The 23,855-nt window shown below is 39.4% G+C and overlaps 1 protein-coding gene across 2 annotated transcripts in view; it reads right to left on the bottom strand.

The window, feature by feature from the left end:
* Window positions 1–1,815: 1,815 nt before the first annotated feature.
* The window catches only part of zmp:0000000936 (interleukin-1 receptor type 1), a 41,892-nt gene continuing 19,852 nt past the window's right edge, over window positions 1,816–23,855 (bottom strand). For both annotated transcript variants that reach the window (XM_056240898.1, XM_056240897.1), the window contains 8 exons: window positions 17,648–17,828; window positions 15,377–15,542; window positions 14,493–14,555; window positions 10,962–11,118; window positions 9,453–9,598; window positions 5,579–5,722; window positions 5,257–5,421; window positions 1,816–2,251 (listed from right to left, as the gene is read on the bottom strand). In XM_056240898.1, coding sequence (XP_056096873.1) covers window positions 1,860–2,251; window positions 5,257–5,421; window positions 5,579–5,722; window positions 9,453–9,598; window positions 10,962–11,118; window positions 14,493–14,555; window positions 15,377–15,542; window positions 17,648–17,828 — 1,414 coding nt within the window. In that variant the 3' untranslated portion in view covers window positions 1,816–1,859. The remainder of the gene's footprint in view (window positions 2,252–5,256; window positions 5,422–5,578; window positions 5,723–9,452; window positions 9,599–10,961; window positions 11,119–14,492; window positions 14,556–15,376; window positions 15,543–17,647; window positions 17,829–23,855) is intronic.

Here is a 23,855-nt window from a genome sequence, read left to right as displayed (position 1 = left end):
GAATTTTACTGTTTCTATAAGGCATTTTTCATTCGATATCACTTAATTCGGATAAAAACGCGTGGATGGAAACATTTATTGTGTCCTTCATTGTGTATTTGATGGCACCTTCGAATTAGGACCTTCGTCGCGCCACTGTGTCACAGCCTTAGAATCTCTAGTGATACGAACAGCTACGATGGCGGCATTGCTTGCGGGCAGCCTGAAGGCCAATGGAGGCATTATGCTAATGAGTTACAAACCCACCCTGGTTCAGCTTGAAGTGAGTCTGGAATTACTGACGACTCGTTTCAGTTCAGAATCGCTTGTGTCTTTCGGGAGGGAATGGCTCTGTCACACTCTGTGACGTAATGCCTGTCGGCCGCAGTCGCTGTGGAGCTCACGGCTCAGAAGAAGAGCACATTATCACACTAACATGACAAACGGGACACCCTACGGTCCTGTGAAACTTTGCAGATCTTTTACATTCACAAACATCTTTATTACTCACTATATGAAGGGTAATATCTCAAAAAGCATCATAGGGGCACTTAAAAAAATCTCTTCATTTGCTACATTTTTCTAAATGTCATCCTCAATTGTTAACAAACAAGTATTCATTACTTCAATGAGCTCGTTGTTTCTCCCTTAAATTATTACATTGTTTAAATTGATACATTTTTAGCTAACTGTGATTTTGTATATGCACATTTCTGAAATGCATAACTTAGACAGTTTCCTCTGATAACAGATCACTGTAAATTGTAATATGGACTCGACTCATGCATTTTCTGAAAAGCTGCTTTGAAACGATGTGTATTGTGAAAAGTGCTATACAAATAAATGTGAATTGAATTGAATATTCATATTAAATACGCAATTCATATAGTAAATAGAAAATGTAAAAATATTTGGAGTAAAAATCATAAAAGTACAATAAAACACATTAAGCAAAAAATATATCACTGCACAACAGATTGTTTGTGAATCCAATCACAGTATGAACACAAGAGCACAGTATGTGTGCAGCAAAAAAACATACAATCTTTTGGTTTTTATATCCATCATTTCTGTATTTTTTTTATATTTTACATCTGACATAGTATTTACAGCTTTCTATTTTGTGTCCATAGAATGACTGGTGTGCAAGAGCTCAAGTTCTCTTCATCTTAGTTCACTGAAAACATTGTGGTCTGGTTTCAGGTTCAGTGTGCAACAGCCTTTAAAGGTGCTCTAAGCGATGTCACGCGTTTTTTAGGCCAAAACACTTTTTGTCACATACAGCAAACATCTCCTCACTATCCGCTGGCTGCCTGTCCCCTGAACACACTGTAAAGAAACGCGATCTCTGTAGACAGCCCAGGCTCCACAAACAGCAACAAAAACAAACTGCGGCGACCCGCTCCCCGAAACATAACAAACTGTTCCAGCCAATGACCGACAAGAAGGGTTTGGGGGCGGGGTTTGGGGGGTTAGTGCGCGGATGAGGAGGAGGGAGGGTCTAGCTAGCCTCCGTTTTGTTTGACAATAGTTCGAACGTCAACAAGAAGTGACGTCACCCAGGATCGCTTAGAGAACCTTTAAGACAGATCTCTGGGTCTTCCCATCAAGAGTTCTGTGGTGGATAGTTTTAGGTTGTAATCAGAGAAACAACTGGGCTTCAGAAGAAAAAATCGTTGGTCTCCAAAAATAAAGAGAAAAGACTGTAATATAGAGATCCATGTGGGAGCTGACATGTTTGGCTAATCTGTTTATATTTCTTTACTAAAATTTCAAAAAAGAACCTCTGGAACAAAGGCTGGTGAAAAAGTGTGCGGTTCCTGTTGCGCTAAAGCTAAAGCTTCTTTTCACCTCCAGATTGCTGACTGCATCACTTCAAGCTAGAAACTAAACCAATTCCTGTTTTTGGCTTTTCCTCTGACAGGCATATGGTAGCGCACCTCCCTCCAGAAGCGTGCCGAGGGGTCGAGAGAGGTCAAGCGCTTCTCCGTCTTCCAGTCGCAGCACATCCACCTCTTCCTTCTCTTCCAGGCTTGTAACGCTCCCTGTTTCTCCTTGAGGAGTCTCACCGAGTGAGGCAGGCGGTCGGGCTCTCGGATCTCCTCCAGCTCCAGGAGCACGATGCTCACGGTGTTCTCCACGAGCCCTCGGTACAGGCCCGTCTGCTGCTCGGCCCACTCCAGCGCCTCGGGACTGCAGAGAGACGTCGAGGTGTAGAGGAGAAGAAGTCGACGGCAGCGGGTCAGAGCCTCCTCGACAACATCCACCACCGCTGGAAACATGAGGAGGAGAATCAGCCCGGCAGAACATCGGGATTAAACCTAACATTAGGGACGCACAATATATCGGCCACCATATCGGTATCGATGCCGATGTATCTTCATTTTTAATGTTTTCATTATCGGCCCGATAAAGCGAGTTGGCCGATATATTAAAGCCGATAAATAATGGATTATTTAGATGTGCACGGTTCAACATGATGGTTTTAAAATGCTTTAAATATATTTGAAATAACTTCATAAAAGGAAAATACAGTTCAGTGCAACATGTGCAGCGCAAGTCTGTAATATCAGCTACATAGAATTATGATGAGAGCATCGTTATAACTGTGTTTGGGACGTGGCTTTTAACCCTCTGGGGTCGGCGCGATTGTCTCTCTTTTTTTCTTATCAGTGCAAAAGAGACTCAAATAACTGATATTTTTGTGATACAGGCAAGTGTTATACATCATTCAAAACTGTTAAATGTCTACTTTTATTTGTGTACACTAATAATAAAAACAAAATGTTGTGTTTTTCGTAAAATCAAGAAAATAAACATGATGCGCGTTCTGTCGTCTCTCTCAATGTGAAGTTCATTCTGAAACGCGACAGAAAATGATCTTTAACTCAGCAAATACTTGCCACCCACACGTGAGAGTTATGTCTTTACAAAGCTTTAAGTCTCCATTTTTAAATGATGTAAATCATACCAAAAACAAATATTCTCTGTTTAAGTAATCCGTATGAAAGCAACGACATGTACAGTTTCTTCAGCCGGAGCTCATTAACTCTAATGTGACCCCGCCCACACGCGCGCGAGCTGTTCAGATTCAAATGATCCACGCGGAGGAACGCAACGCCCTCATCGCCTCTAAACACAGACCCAGCGACTTCAGCCCTGCTCTGCTTTTCAACGCGTTTGGTAGTGTTTGGTCTGTGCACCTTATTAACCTTGGAAGAACACGATTTGATTATGAGAACGATTTTTAAGGTAAGACACATAATAAGCGTCTTATGGTTGTATATACTTTACATTGTAGCTACTAGTTAAACTGGTGCCAGACTAAAATGTTATGAAATGAGATTGGAGTGAAACATGAAGCCTAATGCTAAATTAATATACATGTAAACACAAGAATGTTTTTATCTTCGATAATTAAACACAGCATGATATAAAGTAGGCTTATTCTTCAATGGTGAATATTATAATGTTTAGACCTGTGTTTACTGTTAAATACTGTGTTTGTGGATATCTGCTCACACGTAGATATGTATAATATGGTAAGAATAATGTTTCATAGTTTGGAGCGGCTCGATCGCTTCAGTAAACGTTCTCTGCATGCGCTGAGTTTGAGTCACTCGCGCTGTGGGTTAGAAAAGCAAAACACGCCAAACATTAGGCTTCATGTTTTTCTCCAATCTCATTTCATAACGAATGGAAACGTTTGAAGTAACATATGATAATCCATATATTTTTGTCTAGTGTAGTGTTACTGAAGTGTACTTTTTAACGATATATAGGCTGCCTGCTATCTCTCTGTTATTATTTTATGCAGCCCTACAGATAGGCTATAACAATGCACAACAAACTTGGTGTTCATATATATTTAATAATAATTTTAACCAGAAAAATCTAAAATGTATTCCCAAAATTGTGCAGCCCTATAGTTTCTCTTGATATCAGCTTGTTCACAGGTTTATTTTTTTACAGGGACCAGATGCCACTGATGAGTCCTGCTGACGTCAACATTCACAGGAGACTCCGTACATGAACATGGTTAAGTGAAAAATCAAACACCTTGGAAATGACAGGTATGTACTATGTTTCAGGAATGGCACAAAGTTGTGTGACTGTTCAAGCCTCTGTCTTTAGATTTATCCTTTGTTGTGTATCTTTGGATTATGTTGTGTTGTAAATAAATCCAAACAATCTAAAAGCCATTCTTTTTTAAATCTCATTCTTTGTGCAAGGCTCCTAATGATATGGCCTGATAGCACCTAATAGGGCCATTATGGGAGGGTCTTTGTCTTTCTCAGGTGTGAAAAGCAGTAATATTAATGAGATTACGCCTCCTTCGCATAAAGCTTTCTTACACAAAACACGTCATACAAATTTTAAAAGACTTTATTGTCTTATCTGAATGAGTAGTCAGGATGATTTTCACATAGTTTTCGAGCAAATACTCCAGGCTAAGTGATACAATTTTCAAAAGTCTTGTGAAGAAATAATCAGTATGGGTTCCATGACCTTATTTCAGTGACAATTTTTTTTTAGTTTTTTCACAAACCACGCATAAACGTCATTATCTCAAAACTACAAACTTTTACCTACATGCTGCTGACATATTACTGTAGCAGAGTTTGTGCTGAATACAGTGTAATCAGACTCTAGCCATGAAAATGTCACAAGTAACAGAAAAAAGCACAAATGTCAGAGCATGTCAGAACACCTCAGACCCCAGAAGGTTAATGGCGAGACTTGTGTTTTTGTAATCAGGCTCTCAAAAATTATATAAATATTTGGATTTAGATTTATCAGCTTAAAAATATTAATGATTATCGGTTATCGGACAAAATTTTTATATCGGTGCATCCCTACCGAAAATGTATGGGAAATGACTTATTACACAGCTTTTCACCACAAATAATGAGGGGACATAAAATAACATCCACCAATCTTATTCATTATTATATTATTTTCTTGATTACTCATTATCTATTATTATAACTTTTTGTTTGATATTAACAACAAAAATGATATTAAAAAGTATTATTATTTAGTCATTTTGATATATAAAATCACAAAATTTTGGCCCAAATTGTGCAGCCCCACTAAGAAGCACAGCAAACCTCACAATTTTTATCATAATAATCCCAAATAGATTTTTTCCCTAAATCATGCAGCCCTAACCCAGACTACTGTAATACAGCTAATGTTTGTATTGATTTCCAGTGTGATCACAAGAAGAACCGCTGGTTTATATTACAGTGCTTTGTTTTGTTGCAAACTCTTTACCTTCTCCAGGTAGACCGTCCCGGCCCAGGATGAAGAGCTTATAACCGTACCGGCCCTCCAAGACCTGCGGCAAAGTGCTCATCGCAAACACCTCAGCCTTTTCACTCGAGCCATCAAGCACTCTTGGGTAGGCAATGTAGGCGTCATACTGCTTACCATCACCATCTAGAAGAAACATCACCAGAAACAAAGTTTCAGCATGTCCTGTAATGCTTTGATTGCAGGGGAAGGTGTGAACTTCAGTTAATGTAACTGTGTTATTTCCAAGTAACTGCGCGACACTGCTAATGTGCAAAAGTATATTTCCTGTTTATGTGAGTACCTGTGGTTTTGTAGAGGAATGGAAACACAGTCCGGACCCACAAGGCCAGTTCCACCTTGAATACGGTGCACAGAGAAACTCCCATCACGAAAAGCAGCGCAACCGACCCCAGGAGAAGCCCGAGAAGCAAGAAGATATTCGGATCTGTGGATGTGGAAATCTGTTTGTGTTGCTGGTATAATAGACAAGTGAAAGTAGATCATATGCTTGCTTATAGACATTTTATTTTCCAAATACCAATCTTCAAAATCATTTGAAAGCAATATAAACTTTAAAACATGTCATTCTGTAAACACAGAATAAATAATAAATAACTATTTAATAAATAAACAAGACAAATGTGTCATGAAAAGATGCCGGTATCTACAAAAGAGAACAAGTAAATAAACTAGTTAATAAAATAATGGAGAAAGGGGCATTCAAAATGTTATTTAAAAAAGTAAATAAATAAATTAGGGTTGTGGTTTAATAATAAAAATATTAACGCATCGAGTCCACGTATCTTTATGTTGAATCAACATAAATGAGGAATAATTATTCATTTAATACGTTCAATAATTAAAATGATTATTTCAGTGATTTAATTTATAGTCAACTCAACCATTAAAACTTCAGACAAACCAATAGATTTGCGGCGCGACGGGCTCGCTTTTTTTCTTAGTGCAAAAGAGACTCAAAATACTCTGTTGATTTTGATCTTACATATAAGTGTTATACATCATTCAATCCTGTTAAGTGTCTATTTTTTTGTGGATACTCACAACAAAAACAAAGTGTTGTGCTTTTTGCCAAATAAAGAGAAATAAACATGATGCGAGTTCTGCGTTCTCTCTGTCAATGAAGTCTGAAACACGTCCGAAAATGAACTGTAACTCAGCGAATACTCAGTCAAGCAGGAATACAGGCACACAGGCATGAAGCTTGAATTCTCTTCTTTTGAAATGAAGTAATTTATATAAAAAACAAATATTCTCAGTTTATGTAATCTGTATGAAAAGAGAGAGATGTCAGTCGTTCTCATTTCAGCTCATTATAGCTCATTAAGTGTTAATGTGACCACGCCCGCGGAGAGCGCGCGCTATTCAAACGCAAATGATCTGAGGCAATCCATGCAAACGTGCCACATCAACTGGATAAAACACATCAAGTTTAATCAGACTCTACGACGCTATTATTACTATCGTGATAATAATCCTGAAAAATGTACCTCAGAAGTGCCGGTTTAGTTTCACTTCGAGGAGCAACGGATCTAGCTGAGGTGGAATAGTAAGTTCTTTATTCTTAAGTGCTTTGTTCTCATCGCAATATGCAATAGTGTCTGTAAACCGCAAAAAGACTGTTTAAATATGAATCGTATGTCTGTGTTTGAATGAATGAACTGCACAGATGCGTGCTGTTGTTTACTAATAAAGCTTGCATCTGTGCCGTATAAGCAACGTGTTAAACTGCAAATTAACATTTATATGCTAATATATCATAAAAACGATATGTTACAGACGAAATATGAATGTTTAGTTAAGATTTCGTTGATTAGTTTTGGATAGATTATAAAGTTTTTACTGTAAAATAGACTACTTTCACATCAAATAAGCTTTTGTTCGCCAATTTCTGCTCATATGTTAAATATATAGTATGGGATGTTTTGTCAAAAATAAAGTATATTGAATTATCAACTAAGATGTTTCTATAGTTTTTGTTCCAATATTCTAACTAATAACTTTGAAATACGTATGATAAAATGTATACTTTTTACAAAAAAAGATTACACTTGAAACATTGTTAAAATTGTAATTGTTGTTGATTTATATGTGAACACTTTTTAATAAAATAGCAAAAAATAAAATAAGGTAGATGTAAGCAACATTAATAGGTTAATATAAGCCTTCTCATTCAATTATTTATCATTGTTTTTTATTAGTGACACATTTAGGGAGAGGATATATTCCAAAACTTTCTGAAAATACAGTATGAGAATTAACTGCATAGTTACTAGAAATGTTTATCTTGGGTATTATACAATATGCATGCATACTAAATAAGTCCTCACATTCTTTCTTGTGGTACCCAGTGACACACCTGACTGAAAGGGTCATTATGCAACTCATTGTCTTCTCAGGTGTGAATCACAGCATTATTCATGATCATTCACGCCCCCACGCATATTGCCTTTCCAAACAAAACGTGTCTTACAAAGTTTAAATCAATGTATTGTTTTATGTGACTGATTAGGCAGGATGATTTTCAGATCATTTTTAAGCAAAAACTCTAGGCGACAACATCCATTAGTCAAAAGTCTTGTGGACACATATTTAGTATGTGTTTTGTGGCCTAATTTCAGAAACTTAAATTTTTAGTTTTTTCAATAACCATGCATAAACATTATTCTCTCAAAAATACAAACATGTACATACATGTTGCTCACATATTATGGTAGCCCTGTTTGTGCTAAATAGAGTGTAATTACACCTTTGCCATTAATATGTTTATAAGCAACTGAAAAAAGCACAAATGTCAGGGCATGTCAAAACATCTCAAGGACCCCGAAAACACCTTAGACCCCAGAGGGATATGGTGAAGACTTGTGAGTTTAATGGTTTTCACTTGCCCTAAATCTCGGCCACTATGACTAAAGGAGAAAGACCCATTGCTCATTTAACCAGTTAACTAGTCACTGGTCTGTCGACACTCAAAGCGAAACAACAACAGCCGATAACAAAATGACATTTGATGCAGCAAGATTTTGGACCAATAAAGTCTTAAAAAGCTGCAAAAAGCTGTGATGGTGTGATGGAGTGATGGTGTGATGCAGTGATGGTGTGATGCAGTGATGGGTGTGATGGGTGTGATGCTGTGATGGGTGTGATGCTGTGATGGTGTGATGCAGTGATGGTGTGATGCTGTGACGGGTGTGATGGTGTGATGCTGTGATGGTGTGAAGCTGTGATGGTGTGAAGGGTGTAATGCTGTGAAGCTGTGATGGTGTGATGGTGTGAAGGGTGTAATGCTGTGATGGTGTGAAGCTGTGATGGTGTGATGTAGTGATACTGTGAAGGTGTGATGTGATGGTGTGATCCTGTGATGGTGTGATGCTGTGATGTTGTGATGGTGGGATGTTGTGATGCTGGGATGGTGGGAGGTTGTGATGCTGTGACGGTGTGATGCTGTGACGGTGTGATGCTGTGATGGTGTGACGCTGTGATGCTGTGATGGTGTGACGCTGTAATGGTGGGATGTTGTGATGGTGTGATGCTGTGACGGTGTGATGCTGTGATGGTGGGATGTTGTGATGGTGTGATGCTGTGATGCTGTGATGGTGTGACGCTGTGATGGTGTGATGCTGTGATGGTGTGATGCTGTGACGGTGTGATGCTGTGATGGTGTGATGCTGTGATGGTGTGATGGTGTGATGCTGTGATGGTGTGATGGTGGGATGTTGTGATGGTGTGATGCTGTGATGGTGTGATGCTGTGACGGTGTGATGCTGTGATGGTGTGATGCTTTGATGGTGTGATGCTGTGACGGGTGTGATGCTGTGATGGTGTGAAGGGTGTGATGGTGTGATGCTGTGATGGTGGGATGCTGTGATGGTGTGACGCTGTGATGCTGTGATGGTGTGACGTTGTGACGGTGTGATGCTGTGATGGTGTGATGGTGTGAAGCTGTGATGTTGTGATGCTGTGATGGTGTGACGCTGTTATGGTGTGACGCTGTGATGCTGTGACGGGTGTGATGCTGTGATGGTGTGAAGCTGTGATGGTGTGATGCTGTGATGTTGTGATGCTCTGATGTGATGCTGTGAAGCTGTGATGGTGTGAAGGTGTGATGGTGTGATGCTGTGATGTTGTGATGGTGTGACGGTGTTATGGTGTCGCACCTGCAGGAATGAGGGAGAACTGTCCGCTCGGGGTTCCTCGGCTGCTGAACACCATACAGGTGAAGTTTAGATAGAAATCTTCCTGCCAAACATCTGACACGGAGAGTGTTTGCACTAACACAAAACCCTCCTCCGTTCTGCTTTCACTTTAAGAGGAAAGGACACACAGTTACACTTTTAACTTAACATTATATTGATTATAACTGACCAATGTATTGTTACCTACTAATAAACAGGAATATTTACCTATATATATATATATTCTTTCACTAAATCATTTTGATTCTTAAAATAAATGTAGGGCTGTCAAATGATTAATCGTGATTAATCACATCCAAAATAAAAGTTTTTTTTACATAATATATGTGGGTGCACTGTGCATAATTATTTTATATATATAAATACACACACATGCTTGTATATATTTAAGAAATATTTTCATGTATATACTGTATATAGATTTATATATAATTTATATTATATATAAATATAAATATTTTATATATAAATAATATTTTTTTCTTAAATATACATGCATGTGTGTGTATTTATATATATACACAAAATAATTATACACAGTGCACCCACATATATTATGTAAAAAAAACTTTTATTTTGGATGTGATTAATCGTGATTAATCATTTGACAGCCCTAAATAAATGTAAAAAAAAAAGTGTAATTTGGCTTGCTTAGTTGGGGACATTTAATATTCAACAGTATTATTGATCTGCTTTACTTCAGGTGGACTTTTTACAATTAGTCATTTTTTTATATGAATATTTTCCTTCTGTTGTGACTCATGACAGATGCATGATAATCCTATATCCAAGTAATGGTATATGTCACAATGCATAACTGTGACATAATTTTGACTGGGAAAACTTAATGAAAATGTTTTAAATATTAAATAATCATGTGGTAACAGTAATTTTTGTATTATCCAACTATTGAAATACATTATGTAGCCCCTCCAGCTCGAACCGCCTGCTCTAAGCGAGACTCAAACCCGAATGCATAAGAGGCGAGCGCTCAATCATGGAGGATAAAGACAACAGTCTCTTGATATCAGGGGAGTGAGGTTTACACACACACACACACACACACACACACACACACACACACACACACACACACACACACACACACACACACACACACACACACACACACACACACACACACACACACACACACACACACACACACACACACACACACACACACACACACACACACACACACACACACACACACACACACACACACACACACACACACACACACACACACACAGCTCTCACTGGACTATGTCTGTTACAGTGACATATGAAAGGTGCTTTGTTTATTTAGAGTATTTTCTCTTTTTTCTTGTAGGAACTTTATCATAAGATTGTTCATAATAAATATATAAATCTAGTCTGTATAGTTCCAAACACCAAAGGATACTTCATTCAAACTTCATTCCCTGTCTTTGTCTTATCTGAAACACAGCTAAATTCAGTACTCACTTCATGCTTTCCTGATAAATGCGATGCGACGTGTTATCGGAGATAAATTCCTCAGATTGGGATTCTTCAGATCCCAAGGTAACTTTCCACAGCACTGGCACCTGGGGAACGCCTTTTCCCGGCACAACAACAACACAATCCTTCCTGAAGGATGAACCTGAAAAACAAAAACACAGCTGGAGTTTATAGTATTCTCTGACTCTCACAGGCAACACACACTTACAGTTTTAGCTTTGGTAACACTTTACAACAAGAGCCCATTAGTTAACATTAGTTCATGCATTAACTAACATTAAATAACAATGATCAATACATTTTCTACAGTATTTATTCATCTTTGTTAACATTAGTTAATGAAAATACAACTGTTCGGTGCTAGTTCTTGTTAGCTCGGGTTCATTAAATAATATTAACAGACACAACATATAATTTTAATAATGTATTATTAAATGTTGAAATTTACATAACACTTTACAATAAGGTTCATTAGTTAACTACCTTAGTTAACAAGAATGAACAAGTCACGTCATGTCAATTCACCTTTATTTATATAGCGCTTTTTACAATACAGATTGTATCAAAGCAGCTTCACAGTGATAACAGGAAAATAATACAACAGTTTTTTCTAGAAGAAAATTGCGTCATCGTCCACCTGAAGTAAGGCAGATCAATAATATAGTTGAATATTAAATGTCCCCAACTAAGCAGCCAAAATCCAAGGCAACAGTGGAGGAACCCAAACTCCATCAGTGACAGAATGGAAAAAAAAAAAACTTGGGAGAACCCAGACTCAGTCGGGGGCCAGTTCTCCTCTGGCCAATGAGTGAACAGTGTGTGATTATGATCCAGGCATTACAGGTCAGAGGTCAGATGGGATCAGAACATTCCGAATATTTATCCAGTTCCCTCTGGTTGGAGGTCGGAGTCACGCCGGTATGGAGACGAGTCTGTTGAGGATCAGTGCCGGTGCTGTCGTGTCGATGAGGCCTTCACAGGGCTGATGGGGCTGGCACTGCAGGGATGTGTTGTGGACGTGTCCAGGCGCAGGTCCACCGGCTGATCTGGATACGGCCCGGATCCGGCTGACTGCGGTAAACCTCGGAATAAAAGAAAGACTAACATTAGCATAGATGGCATTCTTCTTATGATGTAATAGAGTTTAGAATGTCTTTAAAGGCCAATCCCAAGGCATCTTTTTCGTTATCTACATGTATATTAAAATCATCAAGAATTAGTACTTTATCTGCAGCCAGTACTAACTCTGATAGAAAGTCAGCAAATTCTTTGATAAAGTCTGTATGGTGCCCTGGTGGCCTGTATACAGTAGCCAGCACAAATGTCAAAGGGGATTTATCACTAACGCTAGATAACGTTACAGAAAGCACCATCACTTCAAAAGAATTATATTTGAAACTAGACTGAGTAATACTGAAGATATTTACAGCAATACCTCCCCCTTTTCCTTTTAAACAAGCCTCATGTTTATAACAGTAATCATGCGGGGTGGAGTCATTTAAAGTAATGTAATTGTCTGGTTTTACCCAAGTTTGTCAAACACAGCACATCTAGGTTATGTTCTGTAATCATATCATTAACAATGAGTGCTTTTGAAGAAAGGGATCGAATATTCAGCAACCCGAACTTTATCATTAGTTCATCTGCATTATATTTTGTATGTCCTAATTCGGGGAACAGACACAGTCTCTATATGATGATATCTAGGTGAAAGAGGCTCTATGTGATGGGATTTATCTGACCTCAGTGACGTGAGGCCGCTAGCAGACGGTCGGTTTAGCCAGTCTGTCTGCTTCCTGACCTGAGCCCCAGATTGTCATGTTTGAGGTCTATAAGACTATGTGCCATATTACTAGAGTGAAGAGCAGCACCATCCCAGGAGGGATGAATACCATCTCTTTTCAACAGGTCAGGTCTGCCCCAAAAACCTTTCCAATTGTCTATGAATTCTATATTATTCTGCGGACACCACTTAGACAGCCAGCCATTGAGTGAGGACAGTCTACTAACTATGTCATCACTCCTGCGAACAGGAAGGTGGCCATAGCAAATTACAGTGGCTGACATCGTACTTGCGAGTTCACACACCTCTTTAATATTAATTTTTGTGATCTCCGACTGGCGAAGTCAAACATCATTAGTGCCGACATGAATAATAATCTTAGAGAATTTACGATTAACATTAGCCAGCACTTTTAAATTTGCTTTGATGTTGATCGATCTGACGATCTGGCTCCCGGCAAACATGTGACTATGGTGGCTGGTGTCTCTATTTTCACGTTCCGTGTAATAGAATCGCCAATAACTAGGGCACATTCAACAGGATTCTCAGTGGGTGTTTCACTGAGTGGGGAGAATCTATTTGTTATGGTAATCGGAACGGAAGAGCGGTGTTTTGTCCCCCAGTTGCCCTGCTGCACGGGCTCTACTTCAGCTGGAATCCAACAACAGAGTTTACAGAGTGTACAGAGTTTACTAAGCTAGGCGCATCCAAAGCAGTATCTAAAGCCCTTGCACTCTTACTATCCTCGATTAAAGTTTGGATGCGTGTCTCTAGTTCTGAAATCTTCTCCGTCAGCCTGACTATCTTCCTGCATTTATCACATGTAAAGCCCTCGGCGCTGACAGAGAAGGCTATACTATACATGTGACATGAAGTGCAAGTGACAATAATAGGAGAAGACATGACTCACCGTGTTTGTTGACTGATCCTACTCAACACAGTTGTTTGATGGACTCGAAAAGGCACAAGAGCGCGAGAGAGAATAAAGACGCCAAACACGGATGGCAGATTAACAGGCTAGCGGAAGGCTAGAGCGTTTTGCAAGCGATAGTGATTTAGATTAAAGCTTGCGAAGTCAGATCAATGTGACAGACAAAATTAGATAATATCAGATATCTGGTTGACGAGTACGATATGTTTAGCGATATTAACAACAAGGAATGATAGTAAAAAGAGATTCAAAACGGAAAGCTATACGGAGCTTACAGACGCAAACCACACGGTAGACAGCGAGGCAGACCGGAGCAATCGATTTCAGACCGGAACAATACTTCTACAGCATTTATTAATTTTAATTAATATTAATTTCAACATTTACAAATGCATTATTAAAATCAAATGTTGTATTTGGTAAATTTAGTTAATGCATTGTGAACTAACATGAACAATCAATGAACAGCTGGATTTTTATTCACTAACATTAATAAATAATGTAACAAATGTATTGCTTGTTGTTAGTTCATGTTAGTTAAAACATTAAATAATGTAACTTATGAACCTTATTGTAAAGTGTGACCAAGAAATGTGTTAGAAGTATTGTTCATGGTTAATGTCAGGAAATTGAACCTTATTGTAAAAGGGTTACAGTGAATTTAGTTGCAGGATGTGGTTTATTGCTCAAGTAACTGAACTTTGAGTGTACAGAACATATGAGTAGCTAAAAAATTGAGATAAATAAAAGATACATGAATAAATAAATATATTCTGATAATTAAAAGAAATGTCCAGCTTACCTCTCTCAACTTTGATGATCTCATTAACTGGCTCAATCAACCTCGGTTTCTCTAAATATTCATCTGCGATAATTATAAAAAAAGAACACATTAAAAAGCAAATTGACAAAATATTGAAAAAAAAGTTTCTTATTAATTAAATTGAGATAAAGTTAACAAAGCATTTCTGGAGAAGTTATCTGTTATGCATGATTATTCACATCCGTTAATCAGAGCTAAATGTATGTGTCATACACCGGCCGGCGTCTCTCTGATCCCTCTACTGGCGGTTTAGTTTTATATTTAAAAGTATAATTTCATTGTGGTTAGAGAGAATACGTGGACAGTGGTAGAAAGAATATGTTTATAAATAGACTATTACGGGTGAAATATGAGATAACATTGTTAGATATAAAAGAGATGATAAAGTATTTGCAATTGCATTGCATGAAATGCTTTTGTCTGTCTTTTTTCCTCATATGTTCTGATTGGCCACCATGTGCTCTTGTTATACAAGATATTAAAACTGAATTACACTTCTTCACTTTAAAACTTCTCATCTTTATTTTACTTCTTATCTCTATTAACATCCTTTACTGAAGGTTTCGTAAGGAAACAAAAAGTAATGGAAAGTATTTTGAATTATTTAGCAATATTTTTAAAATTGGGCAGATTATGGAAATGTTTGAGTTAATGCATCTCTTGTGTAATATGTAAGAGTCGATTTGCATTTTGCACAGGTTAGTGCGATCTCTATCCGATCACACTAGGAATGCATTGAAATGAAGGTGTAAATGCAATCTGGATATGAAATGCATGTTAATAGATGTTAATAGCAGGTGTGAACAGGGCCTAGATGTACACATATAAGCTTTAATAATGGCCATTGTGCAGTAACCGCTCACCGTGAACTTCACACTCTACAGATTCAGCCATTTGACCGACGACTCCACCTAAACTAAAGGTCATTTTGCAGGTGTACAATCCAGCATCATCGAGATGCACTTTACGTATGTTAAGCATCTCTTCATTTGGAGCAAACTTCTCATCTTCTTGAAGAGGCTCACAGTTCTGAGAATCAGAGAAGACAGCAGACACAGTAGCAATAGAGTTTATATTAGGCAGCTGCACAGATCCACAATAAAGATGATGTATTTTGTTGTCATTTTCTCAACTATCCTCTGAGGACATTCACATTTACATGAATGCGTTTGGCAGTAGTGTTAATTTCATCAGCTATTTTTTATTTAGCCTTGTCCTGTTTTTGTCTAGTCAAGTTTAAGTTGACTAAACGTCTGGGAATTTTAGTCTAATTTTATTCAACGTAAACTTTTTTCATTTTCGTCATGCTGCATTATGCTGGTTAAATTGATAATCACATTTATTTTTCTCAATTATAATCACGACTGTAGTCATTTTAGAATTTCATCATAATTATTGCACTTTCACATAAGCACTAATCAAGAAAATGTCGACTCCTAGGCATTTATTTATTTTACCCCATCTAGTGTAGGCTATTTGTCATAAAAATAAACACACTCTTTACATTTTGAAAACTGATAAAACAAGAAACTTCCCTCAAAAATGAAAACACTGAAATTCCACAGAATTCCACGCAGAGGTTGCGTAAGTGCATTTATTATTATAATATAGTCGAGATCATGTTTGGATTTATTACTAGCCTGGGAAAACCCAGACAACTTCCGGCAAATTTAGATTTGCTCTGAAAGTTAGTCTGGCAAAGAGCTCATTCAAACCCATTTCCAATCCGTCGAAATCGAGGCACCAATCAGAAACGTTGGGGCGGGCTTTACACGATGACGACAGCGCTGGGATTTTGAAGCAGATTTTGTAGCCTACATTACAAAGATGGACGCCGCCGTCGAACATCACTCGTTCCAATCAGCTATCGCGTCTGTTTTAAGCCATTTGAACGTTTCCTTTTAGTTAAAAACCGAGCAAAGAACAACACTCGGAGATGTGTCTCCGCCGCTCTGCATACGTCATCTCCTTCATCGCTCTGATTGGTTTAGGTCTATCCACGACGTCCGTTGGTGACACCCCTCTGGAAATGATTCGTCTATGACGCTTTGCCAGACCATAACTCAGTTACAACTGAGAATGCTCTGGTTTTAACCAGGCTAATTTATTACAGTTTCCTTTTAACAGAAAAGCTCTGATTGGGGATTTAAGCTCCTGACATCTGGCAAACGCAAGCTCGTAGTGGCCTGTTAAAAACGGTCAGTAATATTTAGTCTATTTTCCGCTGAAAAAAAATTGATTTTGGTAAAGTTTTTTTTTTTTACTATATTTTACTCTTGTCTTTTCATCAACAATATTGCATGTTGATATAGTCACAGTTATCGTTAATGAACAGTGTCGTCTCGTCATCATCTCGTCTAAAAAAAAAGGTAGTCGACGAACATTTTATCATCATAGTTTTCATTAATCAATTAACACTATTTGGCATGTATGCTGCATTGATGGTGTAAATGTTTAATCAGAATTCTGCTGGGAATTAAACCCATAATCTTGGCGTTGCTAGCGCCTTAACACAAAGACATAAGTACACATTAAAAAACATCAACACTTAAAAACAACGGTCATCAGTTAACCGTCCCCATTAGTTCCCCTATTTATTTCTTATTAGAGCCAGTTTAGTTTTCTCCTCTCTCTCTCGTCTCAATCCATCACGTTATCTGTTCCTCCAGTTCTCCGGTTCTCCCGCCGGTGCGGTTTTATTTCAATAATAATCTTTTCTTTTTAACTGAATATTCTATTCAGGTTAAAAAGTATGAACATGGCTAAATATGGCTAAGTGTGGAACAAGCAATATTCACTGAAACAACATTTTCATAAATTACCGTTTTTTTACCGGTTTTAATTATGACTGACTGACATGCATCACATAGAGTTTGTTTGTTAAGACTGTGTGATCCAAATGGATGGAAACTTTATATACAGTTCAAACACACACATTAGACCTAAAAAAATATTCGGACATGAAAAAATGTCATTAAAACTAATATAATCTAGAGGTCAAGGGAAATATGAATATCTTGTTTCTGTTCAACAGAAAAACAACATTAGAGGCGAGTAATTAATGGCAGAACTGTTATTCATTCAAGGCCTCGACAGCGACCTGATCCCGTATGGAGATGATGATGTGTTTGTACCTTGTACCACTGGATGGAGGGATGATCCACACTCCTGATGTATCTCTTCAGAGGACAGGCGAGGACATCGTTCACACCGGCACTGATCCACTGAAGTCCCCTCACCGGTCGCTCACAGTCTCCAGACGTCATCTCGCTCACCACCAGCACTGCGGCCTGTCTATAGCACTGACTCTGAGTCCTGAAGACGACACACAGGTGTTTATAATGAGACTGTCTATAGCACTGACTCTGAGTCCTGAAGACGACACACAGGTGTTTATAATGAGACTGTCTATAGCACTGACTCTGAGTCCTGAGGACGACACACAGGTGTTTATAATGAGACTGTCTATAGCAGTGACTCTGAGTCCTGAGGACGACACACATGTGTTTATAATGAGACTGTCTATAGCACTGACTCTGAGTCCTGAGGACGACACACAGGTGTTTATAATGAGACTGTCTATAGCACTGACTGAGTCCTGAGGACGACACACAGGTGTTTATAATGAGACTGTCTATAGCACTGACTCTGAGTCCTGAGGACGACACACAGGTGTTTATAATGAGACTGTCTATAGCACTGACTCTGAGTCCTGAGGACGACACACAGGTGTTTATAATGAGACTGTCTATAGCACTGACTGAGTCCTGAGGACGACACACATGTGTTTATAATGAGACTGTCTATAGCACTGACTCTGAGTCCTGAGGACGACACACAGGTGTTTATAATGAGACTGTCTATAGCACTGACTGAGTCCTGAGGACGACACACAGGTGTTTATAATGAGACTGTCTATAGCACTGACTCTGAGTCCTGAGGACGACACACAGGTGTTTATAATGAGACTGTCTATAGCACTGACTCTGAGTCCTGAAGACGACACACAGGCGTTTATAATGAGACTGTCTATAGCAGTGACTCTGAGTCCTGAAGACGACACACAGGTGTTTATAATGAGACTGTCTATAGCACTGACTCTGAGTCCTGAAGACGACACACAGGTGTTTATAATGAGACTGTCTATAGCACTGACTCTGAGTCCTGAGGACGACACACAGGTGTTTATAATGAGACTGTCTATAGCACTGACTCTGAGTCCTGAGGACGACACACAGGTGTTTATAATGAGACTGTCTATAGCACTGACTCTGAGTCCTGAAGACGACACACAGGTGTTTATAATGAGACTGTCTATAGCACTGACTCTGAGTCCTGAGGACGACACACAGGCGTTTATAATGAGACTGTCTATAGCACTGACTCTGAGTCCTGAGGACGACACACAGGCGTTTATAATGAGACTGTCTATAGCACTGACTCTGAGTCCTGAGGACGACACACAGGTGTTTATAATGAGACTGTCTATAGCACTGACTCTGAGTCCTGAAGACGACACACAGGCGTTTATAATGAGACTGTCTATAGCACTGACTCTGAGTCCTGAAGACGACACACAGGTGTTTATAATGAGACTGTCTATAGCAGTGACTGAGTCCTGAAGACGACACACAGGCGTTTATAATGAGACTGTCTATAGCACTGACTCTGAGTCCTGAGGACGACACACAGGTGTTTATAATGAGACTGTCTATAGCACTGACTCTGAGTCCTGAAGACGACACACAGGTGTTTATAATGAGACTGTCTATAGCACTGACTCTGAGTCCTGAAGACGACACACAGGCGTTTATAATGAGACTGTCTATAGCACTGACTCTGAGTCCTGAGGACGACACACAGGTGTTTATAATGAGACTGTCTATAGCACTGACTCTGAGTCCTGAGGACGACACACAGGTGTTTATAATGAGACTGTCTATAGCACTGACTCTGAGTCCTGAAGACGACACACAGGCGTTTATAATGAGACTGTCTATAGCACTGACTCTGAGTCCTGAAGACGACACACAGGTGTTTATAATGAGACTGTCTATAGCAGTGACTCTGAGTCCTGAAGACGACACACAGGTGTTTATAATGAGACTGTCTATAGCACTGACTCTGAGTCCTGAGGACGACACACAGGTGTTTATAATGAGACTGTCTATAGCAGTGACTCTGAGTCCTGAAGACGACACACAGGTGTTTATAATGAGACTGTCTATAGCACTGACTCTGAGTCCTGAAGACGACACACAGGCGTTTATAATGAGACTGTCTATAGCAGTGACTCTGAGTCCTGAGGACGACACACAGGTGTTTATAATGAGACTGTCTATAGCAGTGACTCTGAGTCCTGAGGACGACACACAGGTGTTTATAATGAGACTGTCTATAGCACTGACTCTGAGTCCTGAAGACGACACACAGGCGTTTATAATGAGACTGTCTATAGCAGTGACTCTGAGTCCTGAAGACGACACACAGGCGTTTATAATGAGACTGTCTATAGCACTGACTCTGAGTCCTGAGGACGACACACAGGTGTTTATAATGAGACTGTCTATAGCACTGACTCTGAGTCCTGAAGACGACACACAGGCGTTTATAATGAGACTGTCTATAGCAGTGACTCTGAGTCCTGAAGACGACACACAGGCGTTTATAATGAGACTGTCTATAGCACTGACTCTGAGTCCTGAGGACGACACACAGGTGTTTATAATGAGACTGTCTATAGCACTGACTCTGAGTCCTGAAGACGACACACAGGTGTTTATAATGAGACTGTCTATAGCACTGACTCTGAGTCCTGAAGACGACACACAGGCGTTTATAATGAGACTGTCTATAGCACTGACTCTGAGTCCTGAGGACGACACACAGGTGTTTATAATGAGACTGTCTATAGCACTGACTCTGAGTCCTGAGGACGACACACAGGTGTTTATAATGAGACTGTCTATAGCACTGACTCTGAGTCCTGAAGACGACACACAGGCGTTTATAATGAGACTGTCTATAGCAGTGACTCTGAGTCCTGAGGACGACACACAGGTGTTTATAATGAGACTGTCTATAGCAGTGACTCTGAGTCCTGAGGACGACACACAGGTGTTTATAATGAGACTGTCTATAGCACTGACTCTGAGTCCTGAAGACGACACACAGGCGTTTATAATGAGACTGTCTATAGCAGTGACTCTGAGTCCTGAAGACGACACACAGGCGTTTATAATGAGACTGTCTATAGCACTGACTCTGAGTCCTGAGGACGACACACAGGTGTTTATAATGAGACTGTCTATAGCACTGACTCTGAGTCCTGAGGACGACACACAGGTGTTTATAATGAGACTGTCTATAGCACTGACTCTGAGTCCTGAGGACGACACACAGGTGTTTATAATGAGACTGTCTATAGCACTGACTCTGAGTCCTGAAGACGACACACAGGCGTTTATAATGAGACTGTCTATAGCACTGACTCTGAGTCCTGAAGACGACACACAGGCGTTTATAATGAGACTGTCTATAGCAGTGACTCTGAGTCCTGAAGACGACACACAGGCGTTTATAATGAGACTGTCTATAGCACTGACTCTGAGTCCTGAGGACGACACACAGGTGTTTATAATGAGACTGTCTATAGCACTGACTCTGAGTCCTGAGGACGACACACAGGTGTTTATAATGAGACTGTCTATAGCACTGACTCTGAGTCCTGAGGACGACACACAGGTGTTTATAATGAGACTGTCTATAGCACTGACTCTGAGTCCTGAGGACGACACACAGGTGTTTATAATGAGACTGTCTATAGCACTGACTCTGAGTCCTGAAGACGACACACAGGCGTTTATAATGAGACTGTCTATAGCAGTGACTCTGAGTCCTGAAGACGACACACAGGTGTTTATAATGAGACTGTCTATAGCACTGACTCTGAGTCCTGAGGACGACACACAGGTGTTTATAATGAGACTGTCTATAGCACTGACTCTGAGTCCTGAAGACGACACACAGGTGTTTATAATGAGACTGTCTATAGCACTGACTCTGAGTCCTGAGGACGACACACAGGTGTTTATAATGAGACTGTCTATAGCACTGACTCTGAGTCCTGAGGACGACACACAGGTGTTTATAATGAGACTGTCTATAGCACTGACTCTGAGTCCTGAGGACGACACACAGGTGTTTATAATGAGACTGTCTATAGCACTGACTCTGAGTCCTGAGGACGACACACAGGCGTTTATAATGAGACTGTCTATAGCACTGACTCTGAGTCCTGAGGACGACACACAGGTGTTTATAATGAGACTGTCTATAGCAGTGACTCTGAGTCCTGAAGACGACACACAGGCGTTTATAATGAGACTGTCTATAGCAGTGACTCTGAGTCCTGAGGACGACACACAGGCGTTTATAATGAGACTGTCTATAGCAGTGACTCTGAGTCCTGAGGACGACACACAGGCGTTTATAATGAGACTGTCTATAGCACTGACTCTGAGTCCTGAGGACGACACACAGGTGTTTATAATGAGACTGTCTATAGCACTGACTCTGAGTCCTGAGGACGACACACAGGCGTTTATAATGAGACTGTCTATAGCACTGACTCTGAGTCCTGAGGATGACACACAGGTGTTTATAATGAGACTGTCTATAGCAGTGACTCTGAGTCCTGAGGACGACACACAGGTGTTTATAATGAGACTGTCTATAGCAGTGACTCTGAGTCCTGAAGACGACACACAGGTGTTTATAATGAGACTGTCTATAGCACTGACTCTGAGTCCTGAAGATGACACACAGGTGTTTATAATGAGACTGTCTATAGCAGTGACTCTGAGTCCTGAAGACGACACACAGGCGTTTATAATGAGACTGTCTATAGCACTGACTCTGAGTCCTGAGGACGACACACAGGTGTTTATAATGAGACTGTCTATAGCACTGACTCTGAGTCCTGAAGACGACACACAGGTGTTTATAATGAGACTGTCTATAGCACTGACTCTGAGTCCTGAAGACGACACACAGGTGTTTATAATGAGACTGTCTATAGCAGTGGTTCCCAAACCTGTCCTGGCGACCCACCAACACTGCACGTTTTCGAGCTGATGAGTTGAATCAGGTGTGTTTGATTAGGGAGACAAAGAAAACATGCAGTGTTGGTGGGTCGCCAGGACAGGTTTGGGAACCACTGGTCTACAGCACTGACTTACACTAGATAGTGTTACATTAAGCACCAACACTTTCTAGTTTAAATGATAAATCCCGCTTGACATTTGTACAGGCAACCAGGGCACCATACAGACTTTATCAAAGAATTTGCTGATTTTTTTTGGAGTTAATACTGGCTGCAGATTCAGTCCTAATTGTTGGTAATTTTAATATACATGTAGATAACGAAGCCTCTGGATTACTTACAAAGCACTAAATGGTTTAGCTCCCAGTACTTGAGCGAGCTCTTAACGCATTATAGTCCTTCACGTCTATTGCGATCTCAAAACTCCGGCCAGTTGATAATACCTAGAATATCTAAATCGACTGCTGGCGGTAGATCCTTTTCCTATTTACCACCAAAACTTTGGAACAGTCTTCCTACCACTGTCCGGGAAGCAGACACACTCATTCAGTTCAAAGCTAGACTAAAAACACATCTCTTTTACCTGGCATACACATAATACATTATACATTTCTAATATTCAAATCAGTTAAATGATTACTAGGCTGCATAGATTAGGTCAGGCAGACCCGTGAACCCTTCCCATAAATCCAATGTCGATTTAGCGATTAAAATTTAGCCAACATTAGCGATTTAAATCTAAATAGCTAATGTTAGTCTTTCTGGTTATTCAGAGGTTTACTTTAAATGTAAACAAACCCTTAACAAAATGTAAAGCTAAAAGAGTAAAAATGTACAAAAGTAAAAAATTGTAAACAAACATAACAAAAAAATAAATAAAAATAAATAATAATAACAACAAAAGTCTGAGAAAGTCAGCATGTTCTGAATGTCAATATATCCAGATGTTCTGGGCTTCTGTTCATCACAGCTAGATGAAAACAATGGACAGAAGTGAAACTACAAATGAAATCCAAATTTCTATGAAATCCTTTTTTAAAGCAAAAGCTGTAGCTATTAATTATTTTAGTAATAGAGTATTCTACCGATTAATCCATCGATAAATCGAGTAATCGGATAAAAATGTGGTAATAGAGATAGATCCAAGTGAACAACAGCCTTTAGAATACAAATATACTGTATAATAAGCAATAATTGTATTAAACAACACTGTTAAAATACACCATTAAAAAAATTAT

The sequence above is a fragment of the Rhinichthys klamathensis genome, unplaced genomic scaffold (genome assembly GCF_029890125.1).
Source record: "Rhinichthys klamathensis goyatoka isolate OS25496 unplaced genomic scaffold, OSU_Roscu_1.1 h1tg000618l_1, whole genome shotgun sequence".
NCBI lineage: Eukaryota > Metazoa > Chordata > Actinopteri > Cypriniformes > Leuciscidae > Rhinichthys > Rhinichthys klamathensis.
This window is presented reverse-complemented; position numbering and strand designations above follow the sequence as displayed.